We start from the raw sequence: 27,610 nt of genomic DNA on the forward strand, positions 1-27,610 counted from the left end.
CTAGGCCTCGTTTAACATTGTATCGAAAAGGAAGCACCACTGACAGTCCAGCACTCCCTCTGTATTCCAATAGTGTCAGCCTTTGCGAAGATGGTAATTGACTGCCTTGTTGAACCACCTGCAGTCCATGTTTTGTAGATACATCTAACAAGCTTTTTGGGCAAGAGTTCCAAGATTTTGACCCAGTCACAGTGAAGGAATAGCAATGTATTTCCAAGTCAGGATGGTATGTGGCTTGGAGGGACCCTTGTACCTGCTGCCCATGTCCTTCTAGGTGGTAGAGGTCGTGGAATAGGAAGGTGATCTCATACAAGCTTTGGTGAGTTTCTACAGTGCACCTTGTAGATGGTATACACTGCGACCACTGTGCATCTGTGGTGGGGAGTGAATGTTGAAGATGGTAGATGGGTGCCAATTAAATGGGCAGCTTTGTCCTGGATGTTGAGCTTCTTGAGTGTTGTTGGAGCTGCACTCATCCAGGCAAGTGGAGAGTATTCCATCACACTCCTGACTTGTACCTTGTAGTGGGTGGGCAGGCTTTGGGAAGTGAGGAGGGGAGTTACTCTCCACAGAATTCCCAGTCTCTGACCTGCCCTGTGGCCACAGTATTTAAATGGTTGGCCCTGTAAATTTCTGGTCAATGGTAACCCCCAGAATGTCAATAGTGGGGGATTCAGTGATGGTACTCCCATTGAATGTCAAGGGGCGATGGTTAGATTCTCTCTTGTTGGAGGTGGCCATTGCCTGGCACTTGGAAGGCATAAATGTTACTTGCCATGTAACCCAATCTTGAATATTGTCTGGGCCTTACTGCATATGAACATGGGTTGCTTTAGAGCCTGATGAGTCATGAATGGTGCTGAATATTGTGCAGTCAACTGTGAAAGTCCTCACTTCTGACCTTATGATGGAAGGAAGGCCATTGATGAAGCAACTGAAAATGGTTGTGCCGAGGGCACTACCCTGAGGAACTCCTGCAGTGACCCGGGACTTAAATTATTGACTTCCAACAACCATGACCATTTTCCATTGTTCCCGATATGACTCCAATCACTGGTGTGTTTTCTGCCTGATTCACATTGACTTTAGTTTTACTCGGGCTCCTTAACTTTAGTTTTGCTAGGGCTCCTTAATGACATACTTGGTCAAATACTGCCTTGATGTCAAGGGCAGTGACTCTGTCTCACTTCTTCAGTTCTAATATTTTATCCATGTTTTGATTAAGGCTGTCATAAGATTAGGAGCTGAGTGGCAATGGCAGAACCCAACTGAGCGCCATTGAGCAGGTTATTGCTGAGTGAATGCTGCTTGATAGTGCTATTGATAACTCCTATTACTGTGTTGATGATTGAGAGTAAACTGATGGGGCAGTAATTGGTCAGGTTGGATCTGTCTTGATTGTTGTATACAGGACATACCTGGGCAATTTTCCACATTACCGGGGGATTGCCAGTGTTATAGCTGGACTGGAGCAGCTTGACAAGGGGCACAGATCTTCAATACTGTTGCTGGAATGTTGTCAGGGCCCATAGCCTTTGCAGTGTCCAGTGCCTTCAGAATTTTTTGATATCATGTGGAGTGAATCTATTTGGCTGAAGACTGGCATCTGTGATGCTGGGGACCGACAGAGGGGGCTGAGACAGATCATCCACTTGGCCGTTCTGACTGAAGTTCATGGCAAATACTTCAGCCTTGTCTTATGCATTGAAGTGCTGGACTTCGTTGAGAATAGAGATATTCTCCTTCTCCAATGAACTGTATAATTGTCCATCACCATGTGGCAGGACTTTAGAGATTAGATCTGATAAATTGGTAGTGGGATTGTTGTCAGGAATTTATACCAATTAGACCACAGAATTTACAGTGCAGGAGGAGGCCATTTGGCCCATCAAGTCTGCATTGCCTCTTGGAAAGAGCACCCTATTTAACCCAATACTTCTACTCTATCCCTGTAACCCAGTAACCCCACCTAACCTTTTTTGGACACTAAGGACAATTTAGCATGGCCAATCCACCTAACCTGCACATCTTTGGACTGTGGGAGGAAACCGGAGCACCCGGAGGAAACCCACGCAGACACGGTGAGGATGTGCAGACTCCGCACAGACAGTGACCCAGCGGGGAATCGAACCTGGGACCCTGGTGCTGTGAAGCAACTGTGCTAACCACTGTGCTACCGTGCTGCCCCATCAAACCTGCATCGAACCTCAGTTGGCCACTTTGAGCACTGCTTACAGTTTGGGCCGCCATGTTAGAAAAGGAACATGGAAGCAATGGAGTGAGTGGAGAGAAGATACACAAGGATGATACCAGAAATGTGTGTATATTAGGAAAGGGCAAACAGGCTGGGTCTTTTTTCTCTTGAAAAAAAAGAAGGCTGAGGGGTGACCTAATAGACCATAAGGTGTAGGAGCAGGGTAGACCATTCTGCCTATTGAGTCTGCCCCGCCATTCAATGAAATGATGACTGATCTGATCTGATAATCTCCAACTCCACTTTCCCACCTCATACCCACAACTCTTGATCCACTTACTGATTAATTTTTTTAAAAACTCAGCCTTGAACACAATTAATGACCCAGCCTCTACAGCCCTTTTGCGGTAAAGAATTCCACAGATTAACTACCATCTGAGAAAAGAAAAGAAAGTAGGCCCGGTGGTGGGGGGGGGGGGGGGGGGGCGGCCTGCCAAGCGGTGGACCCTGATCGCGGGCCAGACCCCATCGGAGGCCGCCCCCGGTGAAGGATCGCTTTCCCTCGCCCCACAGGCCGCCCCCGACCCTTCGCGCAGAGTTCCCGCCGGCAGCGACCAGGGGTGAACGGCGCCGGTGGGACTCTATCATATCCATGTGGCCGTGCGACCCACCTGGGCCGGGGAATCGGCGGCCCCGCCGCCGCAAATGGCGCTGATTCTCCGCACCTCGGAGAATCACGCGCCGGCATCGGGGTGTCGTGGCGCGGTTGCGCCGATTCTCCGGCCTGGCGCGGGGCTCGGAGAATCGCCCCCGAGATGCCTCAATAAGGTCGCCTCTCATTTTTCTAAACTCCAATGAACACAGGCCCAACCTATTCAACCTCTCCTCATAAGAAAATCCCTCCATACCCAGGATTAATTTAGTGATCCTTCTCTGGACTGCCTCCAATGCCAGTATATCTTTCCTTGGATAAGGGGACCAAAACTGTTCACAGTATTCCAGGTGTATTCTAACCAGTATTTTGTATAGATTTGGCAATACTTCCCTATTTTTATACTTCATTCCATCTGAAATAAAGGACAGCATTCCATTTGCCTTCCCTATTACCTGCTGAACTTGCATGTTAGATTTTTGTGATTTGTGCACGAGGACCCATAAATCCCTTTGTTTTGCAACTTTCTGCAGTCTTCCTCCATTTCCGTAATATTCAGCTCCTTTATTCTCTCTACCAAAGTGCATAGCTTCACATTTTCCTACATGATATTCCATCTAATAATAATATTATAATAATCTTTATTATTGTCACACGTAGGCTTACATTAACACTGCAATGAAGTCACTGTGAATCCCCTAGTCACCACACTACGGTGCCTGTTCGGGTACACTGAGGGAGAATTCAGAATGTCCAATTCACCTAACAAGCATGTCTTTCGGGACTTGTGGGAAGAAATGGAGCAGCCGGAGGAAACCCATGCAGACATGGGAGAACGTACAGACTCCACACAGACAATGACCCAAGCCGGAATCGAACCTGGGACCCTGGCACTATGAAGCAACAGTGCTAACCATTGTACCATCGTGCCGCCCTGACAAGTTTTTTAAATTATGAAAGGTTTCCTCCTGTAGAAAAGAGCATAACTAGAGACTATCAATATGAGATAGTCACCACAAAATCCAGTAGGGAATTTAGAAGGAAGTTCAATAACCAAAGAGTGGTGAGAATGTGGAACTCACAACCACAGGGAGTGGCTGAAGTGAATGCTATTGATATATTTAAGGGGAAAGTGGACAAGCATATCAGGGACAAGGAAATCAAGGGTTACGATGGTACATTCAGATGGGGAAAGAATGGACGAGGCTTGAGTGGAGCATAAACACCGAAACGGTCTGTTTTGTAACTCTTTCATGGAACGTGAACATTCCCAGTTGCTCTTGAGCTAAGTGGCTGGCTAGCCGATTTCAGAGGGCAATTAAGAATCAACCACATTCTGTGGGTCTGGAGTCATATGTAGGCCAGACCCGGGTAACGGTGGGCATATTTCCTTCCCTAAAGGACAATAGTGAACCAGATGGGTTTTTACAACAATCAATGATAGTTGTCATGGTCACCATTACTAGCTTCATATTCCTGATTTATGAATTTAATTTAAATTCCACCAGCTGCCATGGTGGAATTTGAACCCATGTCCCAGAGCATTAACCTGGGTCTCCGAATTACTAGTCCAGTGACATTACAACTACACCGCTTGATTAGGCTGAATATCCTATGTAATAACACAATAACCTGAAAAGCAAAAAACTTGAATTCATGTAGCGCCTTTAACGTAAAGAAAAATGTCCCAAGGCACTTCACATTTGGAAGTTGGCAGGGAATGGGATAGGCGTCTTGGAGGGAGAAAATAATAGAAGAAGACTGAAATCTGGCCAGATAAATAACTTTTGATAAGACTTTCAAAGAAGTGGAGCTGAATTGAAATGCAGAGGAGGGCACGGAGAGTGTGGAGCCAGCTCACTTAAGATCATTCCTGCTGAGGTGAAGGGAGGGAATTAGCAAAGTCAATACATCATTATGGTGCCGCAGAAGATAGTATAAGACTTGCAGGAATGTGCAGAAAGGGGCAGGATGGAATTTAAGAAAAATAAGTATTTCAAATTCAATAAATTGTGGGACAGAGGCCAGCTTAGGTCAATGGTGTCAAACGAGACTTAATACGGAGCAGAATGCAGGTTGCTGTGTCTTGGAAACTGGCAGTTTGTGGAACTTAAGGCACCTTGGAGGTGACTAAGAATGGTAAAGGTTTCAGTAATAGAAGGGTAGCAATACTGCACAGGTGAAAATAAGTGTTGGTGGTGATGGCTACGATATGATGGTTAAGGCCTCCGCTCAGTACCAACTTGTCAATATCCTTTCATGTCCCCTTTTTACTCTCCTAATTTCCTTTTTAAGTTCCCTCTTACACATTCTATCCCCCTCTAGGGCTTCTGCTGTTTTAAGTCCTCGATATCTACCATAAGCCTTCCTTTCTCTCCTGATCCATTGCTATACATCCCTCGATATCCAAGGTTCACTGGATTTGTCGGTCCCACCCTTTTTCTTGATTGAAACATGTTGGCCTTGTACTCTCCCTATTTCCTTCTTCCTACTTCCCACCCAACCTTCAGAACAGCGACCACGACACCACACAACACTGCCATGGCAATCTCTGCAAGACGTGCCAGAACATCGACATGGGTACCACCATTACACGTGAGAACACCACCCACCAAGTGCGTGGTACAACTCGTGCGACTTGGCCAACGTCGTCGACATCATATGCTGCAGGGAAAGATGTCCCGAAGCGCGGTACATTGGCGAGACCATGCAGACGCTGCAACAACGGATGAACGGACATCGCGCGACAGTCGGCAGGCAGGAATATTCCCTTCCAGTCGGGGAACAGTTCAGCAGTCAAGGGCATTCAGCCTCTGATCTCCGGGTAAGCGTTCTCCAAGGTGGCCTTCAGGACGTGCGGCATTGCAAAATCGCCGAGCAGAAACTTATAGCCAAGTTCCACACACATGAGTACGGCCTCAACCAGGACCTTGAATTCATGTCGCATTACATTCATCCCCCACCATCTGGCCTGGGCTTGCAAAATCCTACCAACTGTCCTGGCTTGAGACATTTCACACCTCTTTAACAAGGGGTTACCCCTATCTTTGGATCTGGAAAGACTTAATTACCTGCAAATGCTCGCATTCAAAGCATTGTCTTGCATCTTTGACTTTGTCTATATATATGTTTCTGGAACATTACTCTTCATTCACCTGGGGAAGGAGCAGTGCTCCGATAGCTAGTGATTTGAAACAAACCTGTTGGACTTTAACCTGGTGTTGTAAGACTTCTTACTGTGCTCACGCCAGTCCAAAGCCGGCATCTCCACATCATGGCTACCATCGACACCACAAACTGCCGGCTCAAAGTGGAGAGGATCTCCAAGAAGATCGCGCATATAGACACTGACATTAAGTTTCCACAAAGATGCAAGAAAGCAGACAAGGTCACAAAAGGGCTACAGATCAAAAACCCACTCAGTCGACCTACAACACAGACTATGCTGAGAGACTCTGCCGTCGCACCTCTCTCACACTCCTCAACCACCTCGTACGCCAGCTCTACAGCAGACGCCGCAACCTGGAAACCAAGATAGAGGCCATATTCTCAACTTGTGCTCAGGATGCAGCAGACCAGCTGCGGAACACCGCCAAACAGATAAGACAACAATACTATGCCACCTATATGCACACCAAGAACAGGAAGCTTGAGAAACTTGGCATCACCACCAGCAAAAACCAAGCCTCCCCGGTACCACAGTAGAAAACAATACAGGGAAATCTATTGTCAACTTGTCAGACTACACCCTTCAACCAGACAAAATCGAAGTCCTCAGCAGAGGGCTCAATTTCTGCACCACCACCAAAATGGACCCCATCAGTCTCGCGGCAGACACGGAGGAATTCATCAGGCGAATGAGGCTCCGGGAGTTCTTTCACAGACCACAAGAGGCCGATAGCGAACCCAATGAGACAACCAATTAACCAGAACAGCAGACCGAGAGATCTGCGGTGCGGCAACCGAAGAGGAAAGATTCGAATTGGACCCTCCGGAAGGTCGCTGCCCTAGACTCGACATGTATGCTCAAGCCGTCAGGAGTCGCGTCAATGCCAGATTCATCAGTCGCATTCACAAGACAGCCCCGAACGTCACCCAAGCACACCGCAACACCATCCGCGCTCCCAAGACCAACCGCAACATCGTCATCAAACCAGCAGACAAAGGAGGGGCCACTGTCATACTGAACAGAACGGATTACTGCAAAGAAATGTACCGACAACTCAACAACCAGGAACACTACAGACAGTTACCCGCAGATCCGACAAAGGAACACACCCACTAACTCAACAGACTGATCAAGACCTTGGATCCAGACCTACAGAGCACCCTGCATGCTCTCATCCCACATACTCCCCACGTTGAAGATCTCTACTGCCTCCCGAAAATACACAAGGCCAACACACCAGGCCGTCCTATCGTATCAGGCAATGGGACCCTGTGTGAGAACCTCTCTGGCTACATCGATGGCATTGTGAAACCCATCGTACAAGGAATGCCCAGCTTCTGTTGCGACACGACGGACTTCTTACAGAAACTCAGCACACATGGACCAGTTGAACCAGGAACGTTCCTCGTCACAATGGACGTCTCGGCACTCTACACCAGCATCCCCTATGACGACGGCATTGCTGCAACATCCTCAGTACTCAACACCGACAACTGCCAATCTCCAGACGCAATTCTGTAACTCTTCCGCTTCATTCTGGATCACTATGTTTTCATCTTCGACAACAAGTTCTTCATCCAGATGCATGGAACAGCCATGGGGACCAGATTCGCACCCCAATACGCCAACATCTTCATGCACAAGTTTGAACAAGACCTCCTTACCGCACAGGACCTTCAACCAACGTTATACACCAGATACATCAATGACATTTTTTTCCTTTGGACCCATGGCGAAGAATCACTGAAACGACTACACGATGACATCAATAAGTTCCATCCCACCATCAGACTCACCATAGACTACTCTCCAAAATCAGTTGTATTCTTGGACACACTCATCTCCATCAAGGACGGTCACCTCAGCACTTCGCTTTACCGCAAGCCCACGGATAACCTCACGATGCTCCACTTCTCCAGCTTCCACCCTAAACACATTAAAGAAGCCATTCCCTATGGACAAGCTCTCCGTATACACAGGATCTTGTTATGGGCCAGGGTTTTAGAGAACCCCAAAGTGTAACATGGAGTTCACCTGACCCACAACTTTTAATAGATTGTGGTATGGGGAGCACATGGCTCACTCTACAGGTGTGGTACAGCAAAAATCGAAAAGTATTTTTTGAAGCAAAACAATGTTTATTCTATGAACTCAAGTTCACCTTTTTAAACCATACAGTGAATATCTTAGCAACCATCAATTCAAATACAACCCCCAAAGAAAACAACACGAAGTATTCCTTAATAAATTCTCAAACAAATCCCGAAGACAAAAGACCATTTTAACACAAAGATCAGGTTTAGATTTTCTAATAAGTGCAGTTATCCCTTTGAAACCACCCAAATGAACACTCTTTAGCTTGTAGAGAGATCCATGCACACCTGTGGCTTTCACTGCAGCTCTTCTCTCTGAAAACAAAACTAAAAACTCACTCTATAGCAGTCTGCTCAAAAACTAAAGTAAAGCAGACAGACAGCTCAGCTCCACCCACACTCTGACATCACTGATAAACCCCCATTTCTTAAAGACCCATTTCTTAAAGGTACTCTCACATGACACCTCCCCCCAAGAAAAAAAAAACCATCAACTTCAAGATGATTTCATTTTTCACCTTTTCACAATCCTTTAAGAAATGCACACAGTAAATATACTTTTTCATTTCAAAAACAACACACGCAAACAGGTTTAATAATATAGTCCATTTTTTTTTGTTCTTCTTCCTCCAACTGGAATCCTTCTCGATTGACAGTCTCTTTGAACAACAAGGTCTCTGCACGATTCATCCATTTCTCTATGCCTCAGCATTTCGCTTTAAAGTCAGATACTTTAGTTCAATCTGATCACAGAGTCCCTTGTAATTCTCCAACACAGGAGCATTGGTTATCACAGCTTTCAGACAGTCAAATGCTTGTTGAAATTCCGCTGTCCACTGAAATTTCCGATGTTTCTTCAGCAAGTCCATCAGTGGAGCAACCACGCTACAAACATTTGGCACAAATTTCCAGTAGAATCCACTCATACCAATAAATCGCATTATTTCCCGTCGTGTCGAGGGTATTGGAAACTGCTCAATAACGTTTGGTTTTACATCCCGTGTGACCATTCGACCCTGTCTGATTGTATGGCCAAGGAAAGTGACTTGGGCTTTTCCAAATTCATGTTTGGCTAGGTTTATCACCAAACCCGTCGCCTGAAGTTGATCGAGTAACTCCATCAGATGCTTTAAATGTTCTTTCCATGTCTGGCTGAAAATTACCAGATCGTCGATGTATACCGCACAATTGTAATCCTGAAACTACTTTGTTAGTTAACTGTTGAAATGTGGCTTGGGCGTTTTTCATGCCAAATGGCATAACTTTGCATTGGTATCTACCATCTGGAGTCACAAAAGCTGAAATCTCCTTCGCCCTTTCCGAAAAAGGTACCTGCCAGTAACCTTTAAGTAAATCCAGTTTGGAAATAAAAGCTAATTGTCCCACTTTCTCAATGCAATCCTCCAAATGTGAGAAAGGATGAGTCCGTTCTTGTAACTGCATTAAACTTTCTATAGTCCACACACAAACGTGGGTACCGTCTGGTTTAGGTACCATCACTATGGGTGAGCTCCATTGGCTGCAACCCACTTCAATTATGCCATTTTTAAGCATACTCTCAATCTCTTTGTTAACCTGAGCTATTTTTAAAGGGTTAAGTCTGTATGGATGTTGTTTGATTGGAACAGCATTTCCCACATCCACATCATGTATAGCCATTTTAGTACTTCCCAATTTATCTCTACAAACTTGCCCACGTGATATCAATAACTCTTTCAGGTCAGTCCATCTTTCCTCTGGAAGGTAACTCAACAATTTATCCCAATTTTTAAGAACATCCTCATTTTCCAGTTTAATTTGAGGTCATCAAAATCACAGTCACCTGGATTTGGTTCATCACTTTGAGTTAGAATCATTAAAACCGCCTCCTTTTTCTCTCCTTCCCTTTTAAAGTACCTTTTAAGCATATTCACAAGACACACTCGGTGAATCTTCCTTCTATCTGGTGTTATTACCACATAATTCACCTCACTTAATTTCCTTTCAATCTGATAAGGTCCACAAAACATTGCTTACAAAAGCTCACCCATCACTGGTAACAACACTAAAACTCTATCTTCACTGACAAAACTACGAACTTTGGATTTCTTGTCCGCGACCCGTTTCATCACATTTTGTGCAACTTTTAAATGTTGTCAAGCCAATTCACCTGCTCTATTTAATCGTTCCCTAAAATTTGACACGTAATCCAATAGTGTAATTTCCGATTTCACACTCACCAATTTTTCCTTAATCAATTTAAGTGGTCCTCTTACCTCATGGCCAAAAATTTGTTCAAAAGGACTGAATTTAGTTGACTCATTAGGTGCATCCCTAATTGCAAACAGTACGAATGGAATTCCTTTTCCCAATCCTCTGGATAATCGTGACAATAAGCCCTCAACATTGTCTTTAATGTCTGATGCCACCTTTCTAACGCTCCCTGCGATTCTGGATGGTACGCAGTTGATTTAAATTGTGTTATTCCTAAGCTATCAATAATTTCTTTGAATAACCTTGAGGTAAAATTTGTTTCTTGATCCGATTGTATTTCTGTGGGTAGTCCATATCTAGTAAAGAATTTAAGTAACTCCTCCACAATCTTTTTAGCTGTAAAATTATGTACTGGAATAGTCTCTGGAAACCTAGTAGACACATCCATTATTGTCAGAAGATATTGATTACCAGTTTTCGTTTTCGGAAGCAGTCCTACTCAATCAATTAGGACCCTTGTAAAACGTTCTTCAAATGTTGGAATGGATAATAAGGGCGCTGGTTTTATCACTGCTTGAGGTTTCCCTATCACTTGACATGAGTAGCATGATTAACAAAATTTAACTACATCTTTATGTAGTCCAGGCCAATAAAAATGTTTTTGTATTTTAACTTGAGTTTTCCTTATTCCCAAATGACCTCCCACTGGTACCTCATGTGCAACTCGCAACACCTCCTTTCTATACCCTACCGGCAATACTACTTGATGAACTTTTGCCCACTTTTCATCTGCCTGCATGTGTAAAGGACTCCATTTTCTCATCAAGGCATCACTTTTACGATAATAACAGTCTGGTATACACTCAGATTTCACTTCTGTTTATGCTTTCTGATACATCCGTTTTATTTCTACATCTTTCTGTTGTAACTCCGCCAATTTTCCTGAACTAAAATATCTGCCTCATCCTCCACCTGCCCTTGTTCTTTTCCAACCATCTGATCAAAAATCGTTTCTGATAATTGCACTTCAATTTCATCTTCACTCTTTGATTTTGCCTCTTATCTTAACCTGTGACTTTGCAACCTTGTTACTACACAATCCGAAAAATCCCAAGATATTCATCCTTCAACACTTCACTTGTCTGATTTTCCACTGGCTTATCAACCACAGTAGGCAGCACTCCCACCTGCGATCCAGCTATATCATTACCCAAGATAAACTGTATTCCTGGACAAGATAGTTTCTCTATTACTCCTACTACCACTTCACCGCTCTTCACTGGACTTTCCAACCTTACCTTATATAATGGAACACTACTCCTCTCACCCTGAATTCCACATATTACCACTTTTTCCGACAATATTCTTCCCAAACTACATAACTCCTCATCTCTTACCATTAAAGATTGACTAGCTCCCGTATCTCTTAAAATTGTGACTTCTTTACCTGCTCCTCCTGATACAGATGAGTAAACTTTACTAACACAAGTAAATTATTAAAAGACATCTGGCACCTTCTTATCAATCACCTCTTGATCAGGCTGTACAATCTTTTGCACCTCCTTCGCTTCACTTGGGTTTTCCTTTACCACTTTAACAAACCCCACTGTCTTATCCTGTTTTACCACAACAGCCTTCCCAGTTCTTTTCTTCAACCACCAACACTGTGACTTTACATGGCCTGGTTTATTACAGTGAAAACATTTGAAACATTTCATGTCTCTTCCAACCTCCTGGATTTCTTTTTTAATCTGAGGTACACTCTCCTTATTATCTCCCATCAGATCACCTTTGCCTCTACCACTTGAGTATTTCTCATGTCCTCAGTTTCTATCCCTCACAGGCTGAAACTGATGTCGAAAACCAAGCTTTGATTTATGAACTAATTCATAATCATCTGCCATTTCTGCTGCTAATCTCACAGTTTTAATCCTCTGCTCTTCCACATGAGTTCTCAGTACATCAGGAATTGAATTTTTAAACTCCTCGAAAAGCATAATTTCTCTGAGAGCATCATAAAGTTGGTCTATTTTCAAAGCCCTTATCCACCTATCAAAATTACTCTGTTTCAGCCTTTCAAATTCCATGTATGTTTGACCAAATTCTTTCCATAAATTTCTAAACCTTTGTCTGTAGGCTTCAGGCACTAGTTCATATGCACATAAGATGGATTTTTTCACCTCCTCCTACATCCCAGATACCTCCTCCAGTAGTGATGCAAACACTTAACTTGCCCTACCTACCAGCTTTGTTTGAAAGTAATACCCACATGTCCTGTGGCCATTTCATTTGGTTAGCTACCTTCTCAAATGAAATGAAAAAGGCTTCTACCTCCTTCTCATCAAACCTTGGCAATGCTTGGACATATTTAAATAGATCCCCACCAAGCCTTCGACTATGATGCTCTTTCTCACTATCCTCATCACTATCATCCAACTGTACGTTTCCCTTCACGTTTGGCCATTTTAACTGGCTGTCATGTTTCATGGTCGTTTTCTGAAGTTCAAACTCTCTCTCTTTATCTTTTTCCCGGACCTGTATCTCCCTTTCTCTTTCTTTTTGTTCTGCGAGGGCCCTTCTTTCTTTTCTCCTTTCTTCTCTCTCTTTTTCTTTTTCCTCTCTATCTCTTTCTTTTTCTTCTCTCTCTCTTTCGTATTCAAGCTGCTTTAATTCTTTCTCATGTTCCATTTCTTTAATTTGTAACTGAATTTTTGCCATTTCCAATGAGTTAAACTGTATCTCAGGCAACTTTAAATGCTTCCACCATTTTGTCAGGTAATGTTAACTGCAATGTTTTTGCCAAATCTAACAGCCTGCTTTTAGTCTCTGTCCGTAAGGTACTGCGTGTGACCGTCTCCACCCCCAAAAACTTCAGAGCCTCTGAAAGAGCTATTGTCCACAACACACTCCCCACTTAAACGGGAATACCACACCTGAAAAGCAACCACAATATGCTCATCCCTCACTGACTTTAAGTTCACTAAGCCAATCCAATAGATAGACTTTTATGACGGATGAGCCCCCAATTTCTTATGAGCCAGGGTTTTAGAGAACCTCAAAGTGTATCATGGAATTCACCTGACCCACAACTTTTAATAGATTGCGACATGGAGAGCACACGGCCCACTCTACAGGTGTGGTACAGCAGAAATCGAAAAGTATTTTTTTAAAGCAAAACAATGTTTATTCTATGAACTCAAGTTAACCTTTTTAAAACATACAGTCAACATCTTAGCAACCATCAATTCAAATACAACCTGCAAAGAATACAACACTAAGTAATCCTTAATAAATTCCCAAATAACGTCCAGAAGACAAAAAACCCTTTTAACACAAAGATCTGGTTTAAATTCTGTAATGAGAGCAGTTATCCCTTTGAAATCACGCAAATGAACACACTTTAGGTTGTAGAGAGATCCATGCACATCTGCTGGCTTTCACTGCAGCTCTGATTTGAGGGGGTTATGGGAAACCCCCAATTCATTTGGTCACCTCTGAAAACGAAATTAAAAACTCACTCGGTAGCAGCCTGCTCAAAAACGAAAGTAAAGCAGACAGACAGCCCAGCTCCACCCACTCTCTGACATCTCTGATAAACACCCATTTCTTAAAGACCCATTTCTTAAAGGTACTCTCACATGACAATCTGCTCAGGCAAGGAGGAGCATTACAGACATCTACAGAAGCTGAAAGATGCACTCGTACAAACAGGATATGACGCTCGACTCATTGATCGACAGTTCCAACACGCCGCAGCAAAAAACCACATCGACCTCCTCAGAAGACAAATCAGGACACAACCGACAGAGTACCCTTCGTCATCCAGTACTTCCCCAGAACGGAGAAACAACGACACCTTCTTCGCAGCCTTCAACACGTCATCGATGAAGATGAGCATCTTGCCAAGGTCATCCCCACACCCCCACTACTTGCCTTCAAACAACAGCACAACCTCAAACAAACCATTGTTTGCAGCAAACTACACAGCCTTCAGAACAGCGACCACGACACCACACAACCCTGCCATGGCAATCTCTGCAAGACATGCCAGATCATCGACATGGGTACCACCATTACACCTGAGAACACCACCCACCAGGTACGCTGTACATACTCGTGCGACTCGGCCAAATTATCTACCTCTTGCGCTGTAGGAAAGGATGTCCCGAAGCGTGGTACATTGGCGAGACCATGCAAATGCTGCGACAACGGATGAACGTACATCGCGCGACAATCGGCAGGCAGGAATGTTCCCTTCCAGTCGGGGAACAGTTCAGCAGTCAAGGGCATTCAGCCTCTGATCTCCGGGTAAGCGCTCTCCAAGGCGGCCTTCAAGACGCGCGACAACACAAAATCGCCGAGCAGAAACTTATAGCCAGGTTCCGCACACATGAGTACGGTCTCAACCGGGACCTTGGATTCATGTTGCATTACATTCATCCCCCACCATCTGGCCGGGGCTTGCGAAATCCTACCAACTGTCCTGGCTTGAGACAATTCACACCACTTTAACCTGGGGTTACCCCTATCTCTGGATCTGTAAAGACTTAATTACCTGCAAATTCTCGCATTCAAAGCATTGTCTTGCATCTTTGACTTTGTCCATATGTATGTTTCTGGAACATACCTCTTCATTCACCTGAGGAAGGAGCAGTGATTTGAAACAAACCTGTTGGACTTTAACCAGGTGTTGTCAGACTTCTTACTGTGCTCACCCCAGTCCAACGCCGGCATCTCCACATCATATTTCCTTCTTGAATGCGTCCCACTGTTCTGCCTCAGATTTACCTAAAAGTAGCTGCTCCCAGTCCACTCCGGTCTGGTAGCTGTATCTTTTACGCATCTTTTGGGTAATCTCTTGATGGAAATGGCTGACTCTGATTTGAGGGGTTTGTGGGAAACCCCCAATTCATTTGGTGACCTCAAATGTCAAGGGGTTGAGAGGCCAAGTGAAAAGGTTGAGAGTATTTGCTCGCCTCAAGAGTTTAAATTCCGATATGTTTTTTTTGCAAGAGACACATTTGCGGGTCAGGGACCAGACAAGGCTGTGGAAGAGGTGGGTAAGACAAGTCTTTCATTCAGGCTTTGATGTAGGGCCAGGGGTGCGGCAATATTAAGTAAAAAAACTGGAGATGATTTTTTTTCTCTCTGGATACTGAAAAAGCATTTGATTAAGTAAAGCGGGAGTATCTGTTTGAGAGTCTTGAGAGGTTCGGATTTGGCCACAAGTTTATTTCCTGGATTTGACTACTGTATAGAGCCCTGATTGCTAGTGTTCACATAAATGCCTGAACTCTGGCTACTTCCCATTGAATAGGGGCATGAGTCAGGGGCGTCCATTGTCTCTGCGCCTGTTTGCTTTGTCAATAGAATTGCTCGCTATATGCTATTAGATGGAATGGGATACATTGGGGAGGGGTGGAGCATCAGGTGTCCCTTTATGCAGATGACTTACTTCTCTCTATTACAGACCCAGTATTCCCTACGGAAGTTATAATGAAGCTGCTTAGGATTTTTGGCACCTTCTTTGGTTGCAAGTTGAACTTGGTCAATCCCCCTAGGGAGGAGAGCCCAACTGGGGATGTTACCTTCTATTTCCATCACCTCCTATGGATCCGGGTGGCCTACAATTGGTCCTCACTTCATAAATTAAATTACACTAATTTGGTTGACAGTGTCAAGTCGGACTTGCAGAGGTGAGATAATCTCCTCATATCCTTGGATTCAGAGAATTGAAATGGATGTGCTCCTGCAATTTTTATTTATTTATCAATGTCTCCCTATTTTTCTCCCCAAGTCCTTTTTCATCAAAGTCAACAAATTACTGTCCTCCTTTATTTGGGCGGGTAAGACTCTAAGGCTCCATAGGGCTTCAGTCCAAAGAGATAGACAATCTCTTGAGAGATAGACAGGGGCTTTGCTCTTCCCAACTTATTGTTTTTCTATTGGGCAGTCAATTTTCAGGAGATATTGTTGTGGTTCAGTGATCCTGGCTCCATATGGGGACAAATAGCTGCCAGCTCCTGCATTGTTTCTAGCCTTGGTGCAATAGTTACTGCATTATTGCCTTTCTCTCTGGTCAGGTTTTCCCTGAATCCAGTGGTGGTCTCCACCCTGAGAATTTGGAAAAAGTTCAGGCAGCATTTCAAGCTCTGTTCCCTATATTTGCTAGCCCCTACCTGCAACAACCACCTTTTCCTGCCAGTGGGTTTTGACTCAATGTTTAAGTCATGGGAGGAGAAGCGTTTCAAGTGGTTTGAAGATCTGTTTGTAGAGTGGAGGTTTAACAGTTTTAAGGAATTGGCAGAGAAATTCCAATTGCCTGGTTCTAGTCTTTTCAGGTACTTTTAGATTCACGATTTTTCACGCAAGGCTTTCCCTTGGCATGAACCTCTACCCTGTTGAAGAGGACTTTGTCTTTAGCTGGGTCTGAGAGGGGGACTATTTTGGGCATATATGGCCATATCCTCTCAGTGGAGTCAGCTCCGTTGAGTGAGGTGAGGGTGAATTGGGAGGGTGAATTGGGTGCCATTCTGGATGGTGAGGTGTGGACTGAGACCCTTTGCAGAGTCAATCGCAATTCTTCATGTGCTCGGCTAAGTTTGATACAATTTAAGGTGGTACATCTGACTAAAGCGAGGATGAGTGGACTTTTCCTCTGGGGTGGAAGACAAGTGTGAGCACTACTCTTGGGGGTCAGCTGACCGCACTCATATGTTCGGGTCTTGTTCCAAGTTGGTAAGCTTCTGGGCCTCTTTCTTTAACACCATGTCGGAGATACTCAATGTAGATTTGGGTCCATGTCTGCTGGTGACCATATTGTGGTTTCAGTCATGGGTGAATTGATGAATTCTGTTTGGGTGGGGGTCTCCTACTCCGCCTCGTGCCTCGGCTTGGTTGTGTGACCTCATATGTTTTCTACATTTGTAAAAGGTTAAGTACACCATTAAAGGGTCAGTAGAAGGGCACAGATGGCAGCCATTCATTTCCTTTTCAAGGACTTGTCACCATCAGTTGTTAGGGGGTTTAGTTTAGTTTTTTGGGGTTAAAGATTTTGTTTATTTGTCCCTTTCTTCCATTGTATAATTTTGATTAATTGTTTTGGATGGTTTTGTTCAATATATAAAATTTTTAATAAACAGATTTGAAAAAAATCTCTACTCATCGCTATTGATACTATCAGTGACCACCTATCTAAATTGGGTACAGCAATCTTCTGTTTATGATACTAACCTAGTAATTAAGAGGCTTCAGGTTCAAATCTCACCACAGAAATTTGGGAAATTTAATTTGGTAAATATAGCAAGGATGAAAGATGTTGTATTGTAAAAAATCCAATTTGACTCAGTAATGGCCTTCAGGTAAGATCATTTATTGCCTCTACCCCAGTTTGCTCTATAGATAATTTTCAGTTGCCCTAGAGGTTCCAGGAATTAAAGACTAATTGCCAGGGTACCTGAGAGAGGGACAAGTCAAGGTGCTTTGCTGTGGAATCTGGTAAGAAGAGGACCTTTGTTTTCCGAGTGTGTAGTGAAAGGCCCATTTTCTGATATGCTTCCGAGAAGAATCAACAATGAAGCTCCGTTTCTGTGTGATCATGCACACAAACATTATCTGCGTCCTGAAGCCCTATGACTGAAGTTCGAATGGAATTGATTTTGGATTGAAGGCAGTATAGGTTGAACAGTGTGCCCCATCTGTTCTGTGGATTATCTCCAAGCCTGTGGGTAAGTAGCTGGAGGTAAGATGTGAGATTGCAGCAAAGAAAATAGAGAAGAGAGTTGGTGCAATTACACAACGGTGTTTGATACATCTTCACTGAGCTAGGGTCTGTGGTGGTTCTGTTGGTGAGAATCACAGCTTGCATGTTATTGTGAAACAGGCAGAGGATGGTGACCAATCTCTGAGGACAGCCAAATTTGAGGAGGATACTCCATAAGCCTTTTCGGTTGACAGTCAAAGGCTTTTGTGAGACTGAAAAAGTTATGTCCAGTGCTTGGTGCTTTTCAATTAAGATCAACGGCAATGTCCTGGAAAACATGGATTTGTTTTTGTATATTGGCAACATCCTCTAGACGAAGGCAGATATTGATGCGAAAATACATCATCACCTTCAATGTGCCAGCTCAGCTTTCAGCCAACTAAGGAAAAAAGTATTGAGAACCAAGATCTCAAACCCGGGACTTGGATCATGATTTTCCAGGCACTGGTGGGACGCCCACACTTCTTTATGCTTCGGAGACTTGGATGACTTACAGCAGGCACGTCAAAGCATGGGATAAGTACCACCACTAGTACCTCAGTACCTCCAAGAGATATCCCACATCTAGTGGCAAGAAAGGCAGTTCAACAGCAGCTCCCTCTCCCAACCCAATTTGCCCAACATCGATGCGCTGGTTTTGTGTCTGACACCAGACTCCTTAACAACTTAAACAAACATACAAAATAGGAACGGTAGGCCATTCAGTCCTTTGAGCCTGCTCTGCCATTCAATAAGTTTACGGCTGATATGTCTGTGTTTCAAATTCTTCATTCTCATCTCCCCCAATAACCTTCGATTCCCTTTTCTGTCAAAAATCCATGTACCTCCACCTTGAAAATGTTCAGTGACCCCCGGCCTCCACCACCTTCTGAGGCAGAGAGTTCCGAAATCACATAACCTTCTGAGGGAAGAAAAGTCTCCTCATCTCTGTCCTAAAAGGGTGATGACTCCTAATTTTAAAACAGGGCCCTCTAGTTCTGGACTCACTCACAAGAGGACACAGCCTTTCCACGTCCACCTTGTCAAGACTGTTCAGAATCTTATATATTTCACTCTCCTAAACTCCAGACAAAACACGCCCAGTCTGTCCAACCTATCCTCACAAGACAGTCCACTCATTCCAGGTATCAATCTTGTAAGCATCCTCTGAACCACCTCCAAACCATTTATATTGTTCCTTAAATAAGGAGACCAAACTTGCACACAATATTCAAGAAGTGGGGCGCGATCTAACAGCCTCATTGTGCCCGATTTGAGATGCGACAAGGCCAGTAAATCTCGTGAGATTTCCAACGCTCGTTATGCCTCGTGAGATCGAACGAGATCTCACGAGATGTTGCAATTCAGATCTCGCCCTCACTGGGCATGAACCAGATTTGCAGGTTTAAGTGAATAGTTAGGCTCACTTGAATATGCCGAGGCTGCAGTTACCCAAGGCCCGGGATTGAACAGACTTGCCTCAGGGACCTCATTTAGCTCTGGTCTCCACAAACATGGACTAAGCATAACGTCACATGGGAGGGTCTCCCAGGCGATCGAAAGCCCCTGGGTGGTCGTGCTCTGGTTTGTACCGTGGCACCCCAATGCCACCTGGCCTGGCTCAGTGGCATCCAGGTGCCACCCTGGCAATGGCACTGTCAAGGTGCCCAGGTGGCATATTGCCTGTGTCGGGGATCGGACCAGGGGGTGTCCTGCCTTTATGAGCTGGTGTGCAGGGGGGGGGGGGGGGGATTGAGGACACACTAATTGGTAAATGGGGGGGTCCAGAGGCTGCGGTGGGGGAGGTCAAGGGATCGGGGTGCTATTTAAAAATGCCATCCCGATTTCTTCCTGTACAGATGAGATGAGCTCGTTAGTCCGGAAGGCTGTAATCTGCCTAATTGGAAGATGAGGTGCTGTTCCTCCAGCTCGCGCTGGGCTTCACCGGAACATTGCAGCAGGCCAGGGATGGACATGTGGACATGAGAGCAGGACAGTGAGTTGAAATAGCAAGTGACAGGAAGGTCTGGGCCCTGCGTGCAAACAGACTGGAGGTGTTCTGCAAAGCAGTCACCTGGTCTGCATTTAGTCTCTCCAATATAGAGTCGACCTCATTGGGAGCAGCAAATGCAATAGAACAGATTGATGGAGGTGTATGTGAAGCGCTGCCTCATTTGAAAAGAGTATTTAGGCCCTGGGAATGTGAGCAGGGAGGAAGTAAAGGGGCAGGCGTTACACCTTCTGGGATTGCATGGGAACAGGGTGAGGTGTTGGAGGTGATGGAGGAGTGGACCAAGGTATCCCAGAAGGAATGATCCCTGTGAAATGCTGACAGGGGGAGTGAGGCGAAGATGTGTTTGGTGGTGGCATCATGCTGGAGTTGGCGGAACTGGTGGAGGATGATTCTTTGAACACGGAGGCCGGTGGGGTGAAAAATGAGGACAAAGGGAACGCTATCCTATTTCTGGCAGGGAGGGGCAGGGGTGAGAGCAGAGGAGATGGATCAGACATTGTTGAGAGCCCTGTTGACCACAGTGGTTGTGAAACCACGATTAAGGAAGAATGAAGACATGTCAGCAGCACCGTTTTGGAAAGTAGCATCATCTTAACTGCTGCGACGGAGGCAAAGGAATTTGGAGAATGGGATGGAGTCCTTACACAATGTGGGGTGTGAAAAGCTGTAGTCAAGGTAGCTGTGGGAGTCAGTGGACAGTCTATCCCCAGAAATTGAAATAGAAAGGCCAAGGAAATTGTCGGCGATGAACCATGTGAACGTGATAGAGGGATGGAAATTGGTAGCGAAATTAATACATTTTTCTAGGTCCAGATGGGAACATGAAGCAGCACCAAAACAACCATCGATGTACCAATAAAAGAGATGTGGGATGGACTGGAACAAGGAATGTTCTACATACCCTACAAAGAGACACAACTGGGAACCCTACAGGTGCCCACAGCCACCACTTTGGTTTGGAGGAAATGAGACATGTTAAAGGAGAAATTGTTCAGTGAGAGGAGAGGTTCAGCCAAACGGAGGAGAGTGTTGGTGGATGGGGATTGTTCGGGCCTCTGTTCAAGAAAGAAGTGGAAAGCCCTCGGACCATCCTGGTGGGGAATAGAGGTATAGAGGGATTGGGCATCCATGATGAAGAGGAGGCAGTTAGGGCCGGGGAACTAGAAGTTATTGATATGATGTAGGGCATCGGAAGAATTACAAATGTAGGTGGGAAGGGATTGGACAAGATGGGAGAGTATGGAGTCAAGGTAGGAAGAAATGGGTTCACTGGGGCTGGAACAGGCTGACACGATGGGCCTACTGGGACAGTCCTGTTTGTGGATTTTGGGGAGGAGGTAGAAGCAGGCTGTCCAGGGTAGGAGATTGAGGTTGAAAGCTGTGGAGGGAAGGTGTCCAGAGGAGATGAGGTCAATGACAATCCTGGAAACAATAGCTTGATGCTCAGTGGTGGGGTCATGGTCCAGGGGGAGGTAGGAGCAAGTGTCTGAGAGTTGGCACTCAGCTGTGCGAGGTAGAGGTCAGTACACCAGACAACAACAGCCCCACCCTTGTTGGTGTGTTTGATGACAAAGTCAGGGTTGGACGTGAGAGAGCGGAGTGCAGCAAGTTCAGAAGGTGATAGATCACAGTGGGTGAGAGGAGCAGAGAATTTATTTTAACTCCATTTATAACATCTCAAGTTTGTGAAAGGCACTACATAAATGCTTCTTTCTTCTTCCAAATTCACTGAGTGTACAGGGCTGTGGTAAATTCACTGATTCAGATGCAAACATGACAGACATGACCCTGTGAAATGTAGTTATATCACACTGCACCTTCATGGCATCAGCACCTAGTCAAATGAGTGCTGTACACTGACACCTGACCCGGGGTTCCTGGCCTACTCACAACGGTTCACATCATCCAGTCATGACATTCTGACCTCATTTGAGTGCATTTGCCAAATAGTTAAGCAACCTGCTGGTTTAGTGAGGTAATTTATTTGGTTATTTCACAGTGGTACAGACTGGTTTTGTGAGTTACCAATCGAACCCCCGGTCGGATAGAGAGGCATTGGGTTGAGAGAGCTTTTCCAGAAGGAGCCCAGTGCTACTAATTCTCACACATGTCCCACAAAACAGCTTGAGCACAGTGGATGCTGCAACAGATTCCCAGGACATCCTCTGAGCTGCACCTAACTGAAGGAGGTGGGAACAGCAGATATTTTTTATTTAAAATTTTATTTTTAGTGTACCCAATTCATTTTTTTTCTCCAATTAAGGGGCAATTTAGTATGTTCAATCCACCTACCTTGCACATCTTTGGGTTGTGGAGGCAAACACAGGGAGAATGTGCAAACTCCACACGGACAGTGACCCAGAGCCGGGATCGAACCTGGGACCTCGGCGCCATGAGGCAACAGGGTTAACCCATCTGCGCCACCGTGCTGCTTGGAGCAGCAGATATAACCATACTAATAAATACCGGACCTGATTGCTTTGCCCATCCCTCAATTTCCAATTTCCTTCCTTCTGTGGAAAGACCTGGATTTCTATCCCCTAGACTATCTTAAGAATTGCACACAAACTGCAGAAGAGGCTGGAGAAGGTTTGATTGGGTTCTCCCCCTCCATCAAAATTTAAACACAGCCAACATGACCGGATCAATGTCAACTGAAGACTATTGGCAGACAGTTATCCAGTAAAGTTGGGCCAAACCAACCAGGTGGCAATGAGGCTCATACATGAGGCTCATACATAATGTGGAAACCTGAGGAGGGGAGGGTGCCAGCGTGCTGAGGAACAATGAAACAATCAGCTGCACCCTCCTCTTTTCAAAAAACACTTGGGCTTCTTTCTGTAGTAAAGAAAGCTGAGGGGTGATTGAGAGAGCTCTTTAAAATTATGAGGAGTAGTATTTGTTCATGTAATGGTAGAGAAAATGTTTCCACTTGCAGTGGTATGGAAAACTAGAGCCATAAATCTGACAACTAATTCAGGAAAAACTTCTTTATCCAGCAAGCAATTAGAATGTGAAACTTGCTATCGTAAGCAGTAATTAAGATGGAAGTATAGATACTTATAAACTGCCACTCCAGCGCTGTAGTGAATCAGTGCTACATTGTCAGAGCTTGTCTTTCAGTTGAGATGTTAAACTGAGACCCGGGGCCGGCATGGGAACGGTGGCGTTTTACGCCTGAAGATGTGGCGCAAAATGGCCACCGATCCTCCATGTAGCTGGGGGCTAGCATGCCGGCAACGTAGCGCACCGGCTCTAGCTGCCAATACGGCCCTGAGAATGCAACATGGTACCGTCCGCTTGTGGACCTGGCCTGCGAAATAGTTCCCCCCCTTTGGCCCGCTCGCACGCCCCGGACCACTGCCCAACACTGCCCTCAGCCCCTGGTGAAGTCCCCCCTGCCCGCGGATCGGCCCTCCCCCGACTGTGGCGGCGCTGGACTGAGTCTGCAGCAGCAGCGCTGAGTTTCCGACGGATGAGACCATGAGAGAGCCACGCAGTCGGGAACTCGGCGGGGGGGGACGGGCAACGGGGGGGGGGGGGGGGGGGAGGGGGGCCTCAGGCAACGTCCTGAGGCCATTGATACGTCTTCGAGTACGCCGCTTTGGAGGGGGCGGAGCATCGCAAAAGCGGTGCCGCCCCCGATTTGGGCAGGAACTTTGATTCTCCAGCCAATCGTCGAACGTGATTTCGGCGTCGGCAACCGGAGAATCCAGACCCTGTCTGTTCTCTCGGATGCATGTAAAAAATCTGATGGCACCATTTCGAAGAAGAGCAGAGGAATCATCCCTGGCGTCCTGGCCAATATTTATCCTTCAATCTACATCATTAAAAACATCATTAATTAGTCACCATCAAACTGCAGTTTGTGAGATTTTACTTTGCATCAATTGGCTGCTATGTTTCCTAAATTAGAACAGTGACTACAATTCAAAAGTTTTTAACTAACTATAAAGCACTTTGGGATGTTTGAAGGTAGTGAATGAATGGCACCATAGAAATGCTTTTATTATGTTCTCTCAAAAGAACAGAGCACAGTTTGACATAGGCCTCACTCTATACACTGTCCAGCACAACTACCGGATAAGGATCATGAGTAACCTGCAACCTCTGCAACCTGCTAGAGGGCAGTATAGACAACGGAAATGACAATGGCACACCTGGTTAATCTTTCCTCGCCCAGGAATACTCAACCATTTCTAATATCTCGATTTCTGCATTAACTAAAATCAGCTACTGGGTACAGATCAGGAATTAACCAGGGACCTGATCCTGGGCAAGGAAGGTTGTGAAGTTCGCCAGTTAGAATTCCTGTGAACAGTACATGTGATCAGATTAAGCTGTGTTTGTGTTGTTCTTATGTCACTGGATCTAACACAGATGTGTTAATCATAAGCTAAAACCTTAGGAAGATCAGGTAGCCTTGCCAGCACTGCCAAAGTTAAACAAGGAGCAGAGATTCATCAGGTTCATTTTTGTAATGGGTCATGCTGACACTTTTTGATCATTGCGGATTTAGAGAGTGATCTTTACAAATATATTGATCAGTGTGGAAGTGTCATTATCTCTCTGATTATTCCCCCAGCTACAGACATAGAATCATTCTCCGATTTACAAACATAGGTCCATTCCTGAGACTACAGTAGAAATCACTCCCTGAGTCTTGCCCACAATTTAAAAGCGTATTTAGGGGGTGAGGTTCCTTGACTATTCTCACTGCTCCGCCGTAATTTTGCTGGAAACCCTATTCGCACCACGGATGGAATTTCTGCTTAAGTTACATTGACTGTGTTTGACACTGACAAACGCTACAACATTATTGTTACATATTTTCAGGTGGCTGCCTGGGTGAAAAAGTCGCATTGTGGATTAACTACCCATTATGGAAACAGCCCAACTCACATTTCCAATAATCTATAAAATGAGAATCCAAACCAAGTGATTTAAAATACATAGCAGCTGAAATATTGGGATCAAACGGATAGAAAGTGGGCTGACAGCAAGGGAAGAGACGTTTCTGTGGAGCAAAGGGCAATTCCTGGGTCAGGTTCTGGTCTGAATCTAAGTTAGTCAATCTCAGCAAGAGAGCAATTTAACTTAAAACTGATGTTAGCTCGCCTGGGTTATAAAACGCAAATAATTCTGCTCCTGATTACAACCATTCAACCCTGTTGGAAAGTGTGCCCGTGTGACATTTGGTTTAAGGACAAGAGCTTAGCTCACTGGTGAAGCCTTTACACAATGGTCATTTAAATTCTGTATGAAGAATGGACCACATACAAAAGAGTTTTCATTGTGTGTCAGGAAAGTGTGGGAGAGGGGGGGGGGGGGAAGGTGGAAGAGGAGGAATACTCCAGTATTCAAAGGGTTAATAGAAATATTACCAGCTGCTCAGTTTGATTGAGGTGACTGCATCAAGTGAGGTTTACATTCAACAGCTCCGCACAACAGAACTGCCGGGAGACAGGCCACAGTGTGAATACTTAACCAGGAAACAACCAGGAAACATTCCCCTGCCTCCAAATATATATCTATGAGCTGAGATTTTAACCCCTAAAGTGCAGCATGAACATAAACGCTACACCAGCACAAAGAGGCAAACCTACAGTTATCAGAGCATTTCAACTCAATTCCTTAACTCTTTCTATTCCAGATTGACGAAGAATCAGAGAATAAGTCCACTGTGTTTTTGTGAGCTCTTTGAAAGAACTCTCTATTTAGTACTACTTTTCTCTTCATTCCCCATTGTCCTGCAAATTTCTGCTTTTCAAATATTTATCCTTTTGAAACTTGTGATTGAATTTGTATTGACTATTATTACAGGCAGTGCATTCCAGATCATACAGACATGCATTAAAAAAAATCTCTCATCACATCGGTCCTTTTTCTGATAATCTTAAAGATACAATTCTTATTTCTGAGGTCTTCTGTGTTAAAGCTCTGTCTGTGGACACTGTGCCAAACCGGTATGTTCCTGTGTTATGTTGCGTCGACACAGGTCTGTCTTTTGTTTTCGTGAGAAAGTTAAATGCTTTCTATAAAAAGGAGGGTTGGGATGGAGGCGAGGAAAAAATCAAGTGAGTGGAGAGAGAGGGGAAAGGAGGAATTGACATCCTGGCTGTAGCTTCCAGTGGCTGATTGGAGAACAGGCACCTCAAAAGACTCACTAGTAAAGACCACTTGAGAAGTTGAAAAGGGTGAACTCAAGGAAGAAGGAAAAAGTACTAATTAAACAGTAAGGTGGGTGATTGTAGGAATACAACTCACTCCTAAATAAATGTTCTGCAGCCTGTGCTGACCTTCGAGTTAAAGGGACACTTACAATTTTAACAATTTTGTTCCTATTGAAGGTGGATACTCATTCAAAATGCCAAATTTTATCAAGAACCTTTACAACTGTCGACAACTAAATGTGCGGCACCGAGAATACAAAACAAAACGCCATTGAAGATTTAGATTCATCCTCACGGCTGACTGTATTTTGAATCGAAGGAATGGTCGAGACTCACCCAGGTTGACGAAGCTCATGACCATGTCGGCATCACTGAGAAAGGTGCTGTCATGTAGCCTGGCCAGCGGAGGTCCCTGGGTGGTGAACAGGGCCTTATATGGATATGAGTAGCCACCCGCCTCCTCCATCAACATGGAATTGTAGAGATCCAGCATGAACATGGGCGCTGAGTTGTGCTTGCCATGCAAGTGTGGTCTGGGGCGGTGAGGCAGACCCAGGATTGAGAGGATTTCTCTCTGCATTTCCCGCCTCTCCTGGCTCTTTAGGCGACCATAGATGAAACTGGAATGGATCCCGTTGTCAGTGGTGAGACTTCCCAAAACAGTCTGCAGCAAGAAGCAGTTCCAGAGAAGTCCTGTTACAGGTTTTCTAATTAACAGCAGGAAGCTCATTCTTACTCTCAGGTTGGGCTGCTGTGTGATTCCTCTACACAAACATGGTCACTTTCCCTCTCTCTCTCTCTTTCTCTCTCTCACTTTTTCTTTCCCCTCTTTACAGCTTAGTCGAGGTTGCCCAGGCAAAGCTACCCAAGTAAAGGTACAGTTTAGAACCCATGTTGTCCGAGCTGACTCCCACAATTAAGCGAGAGAGCTGGAGAGTTTCTTCACCTACAGGAGTTGCGATCCCTTTGCATGTAAATCTGTGCAGTTGTCTGGTTCAGACGGAGCCAGCAGGAGGCTGCTTGTGTGGGAGGAGCACCCTCTAGTCTAAACTCAAAAGTAACAACAGCAAATTATCTGAATGTCTTAAGGGCGTCTGTAATTAAACGAGAGGGATGGGCTTTTGAGTTTAACTACTTGCTGATGAAGAATGAGGGGGTGAGGCAGACATAGAGCAGGATGTCTCCTTGCCTTTTTCTTTTTATCCAATGGAATTATTTTGAACTCCCAGTTGCTGTCAGGGATTTTATCCACACTGTTCCTAATGCTTTATCGATGTCCCTTTCTGTGAACCTGTTAATGTGTGAGGAGGGCAGGAAGGAAGAGAGAGGAAGAAAGCACGTTCTCAGAAACATCCCAACCTGCTTCATACACAATGAATTG

General features: G+C 44.9%; 1 protein-coding gene across 1 annotated transcript in view; it reads right to left on the reverse strand.

Moving 5' to 3' along the window:
- The window catches only part of bmp7b (bone morphogenetic protein 7b), a 257,005-nt gene extending 229,746 nt beyond the window's left edge, over positions 1-27,259 (reverse strand). The window contains exon 1 of the mRNA XM_072514510.1: positions 26,566-27,259. Within this exon, the coding sequence (XP_072370611.1) occupies positions 26,566-26,959 (394 nt within the window). The 5' untranslated portion in view covers positions 26,960-27,259. The remainder of the gene's footprint in view (positions 1-26,565) is intronic.
- Between the last annotated feature and the right edge of the window lie 351 nt (positions 27,260-27,610).

Source organism: Scyliorhinus torazame, chromosome 8, assembly GCF_047496885.1.
Source record: "Scyliorhinus torazame isolate Kashiwa2021f chromosome 8, sScyTor2.1, whole genome shotgun sequence".
Taxonomy (NCBI): domain Eukaryota; kingdom Metazoa; phylum Chordata; class Chondrichthyes; order Carcharhiniformes; family Scyliorhinidae; genus Scyliorhinus; species Scyliorhinus torazame.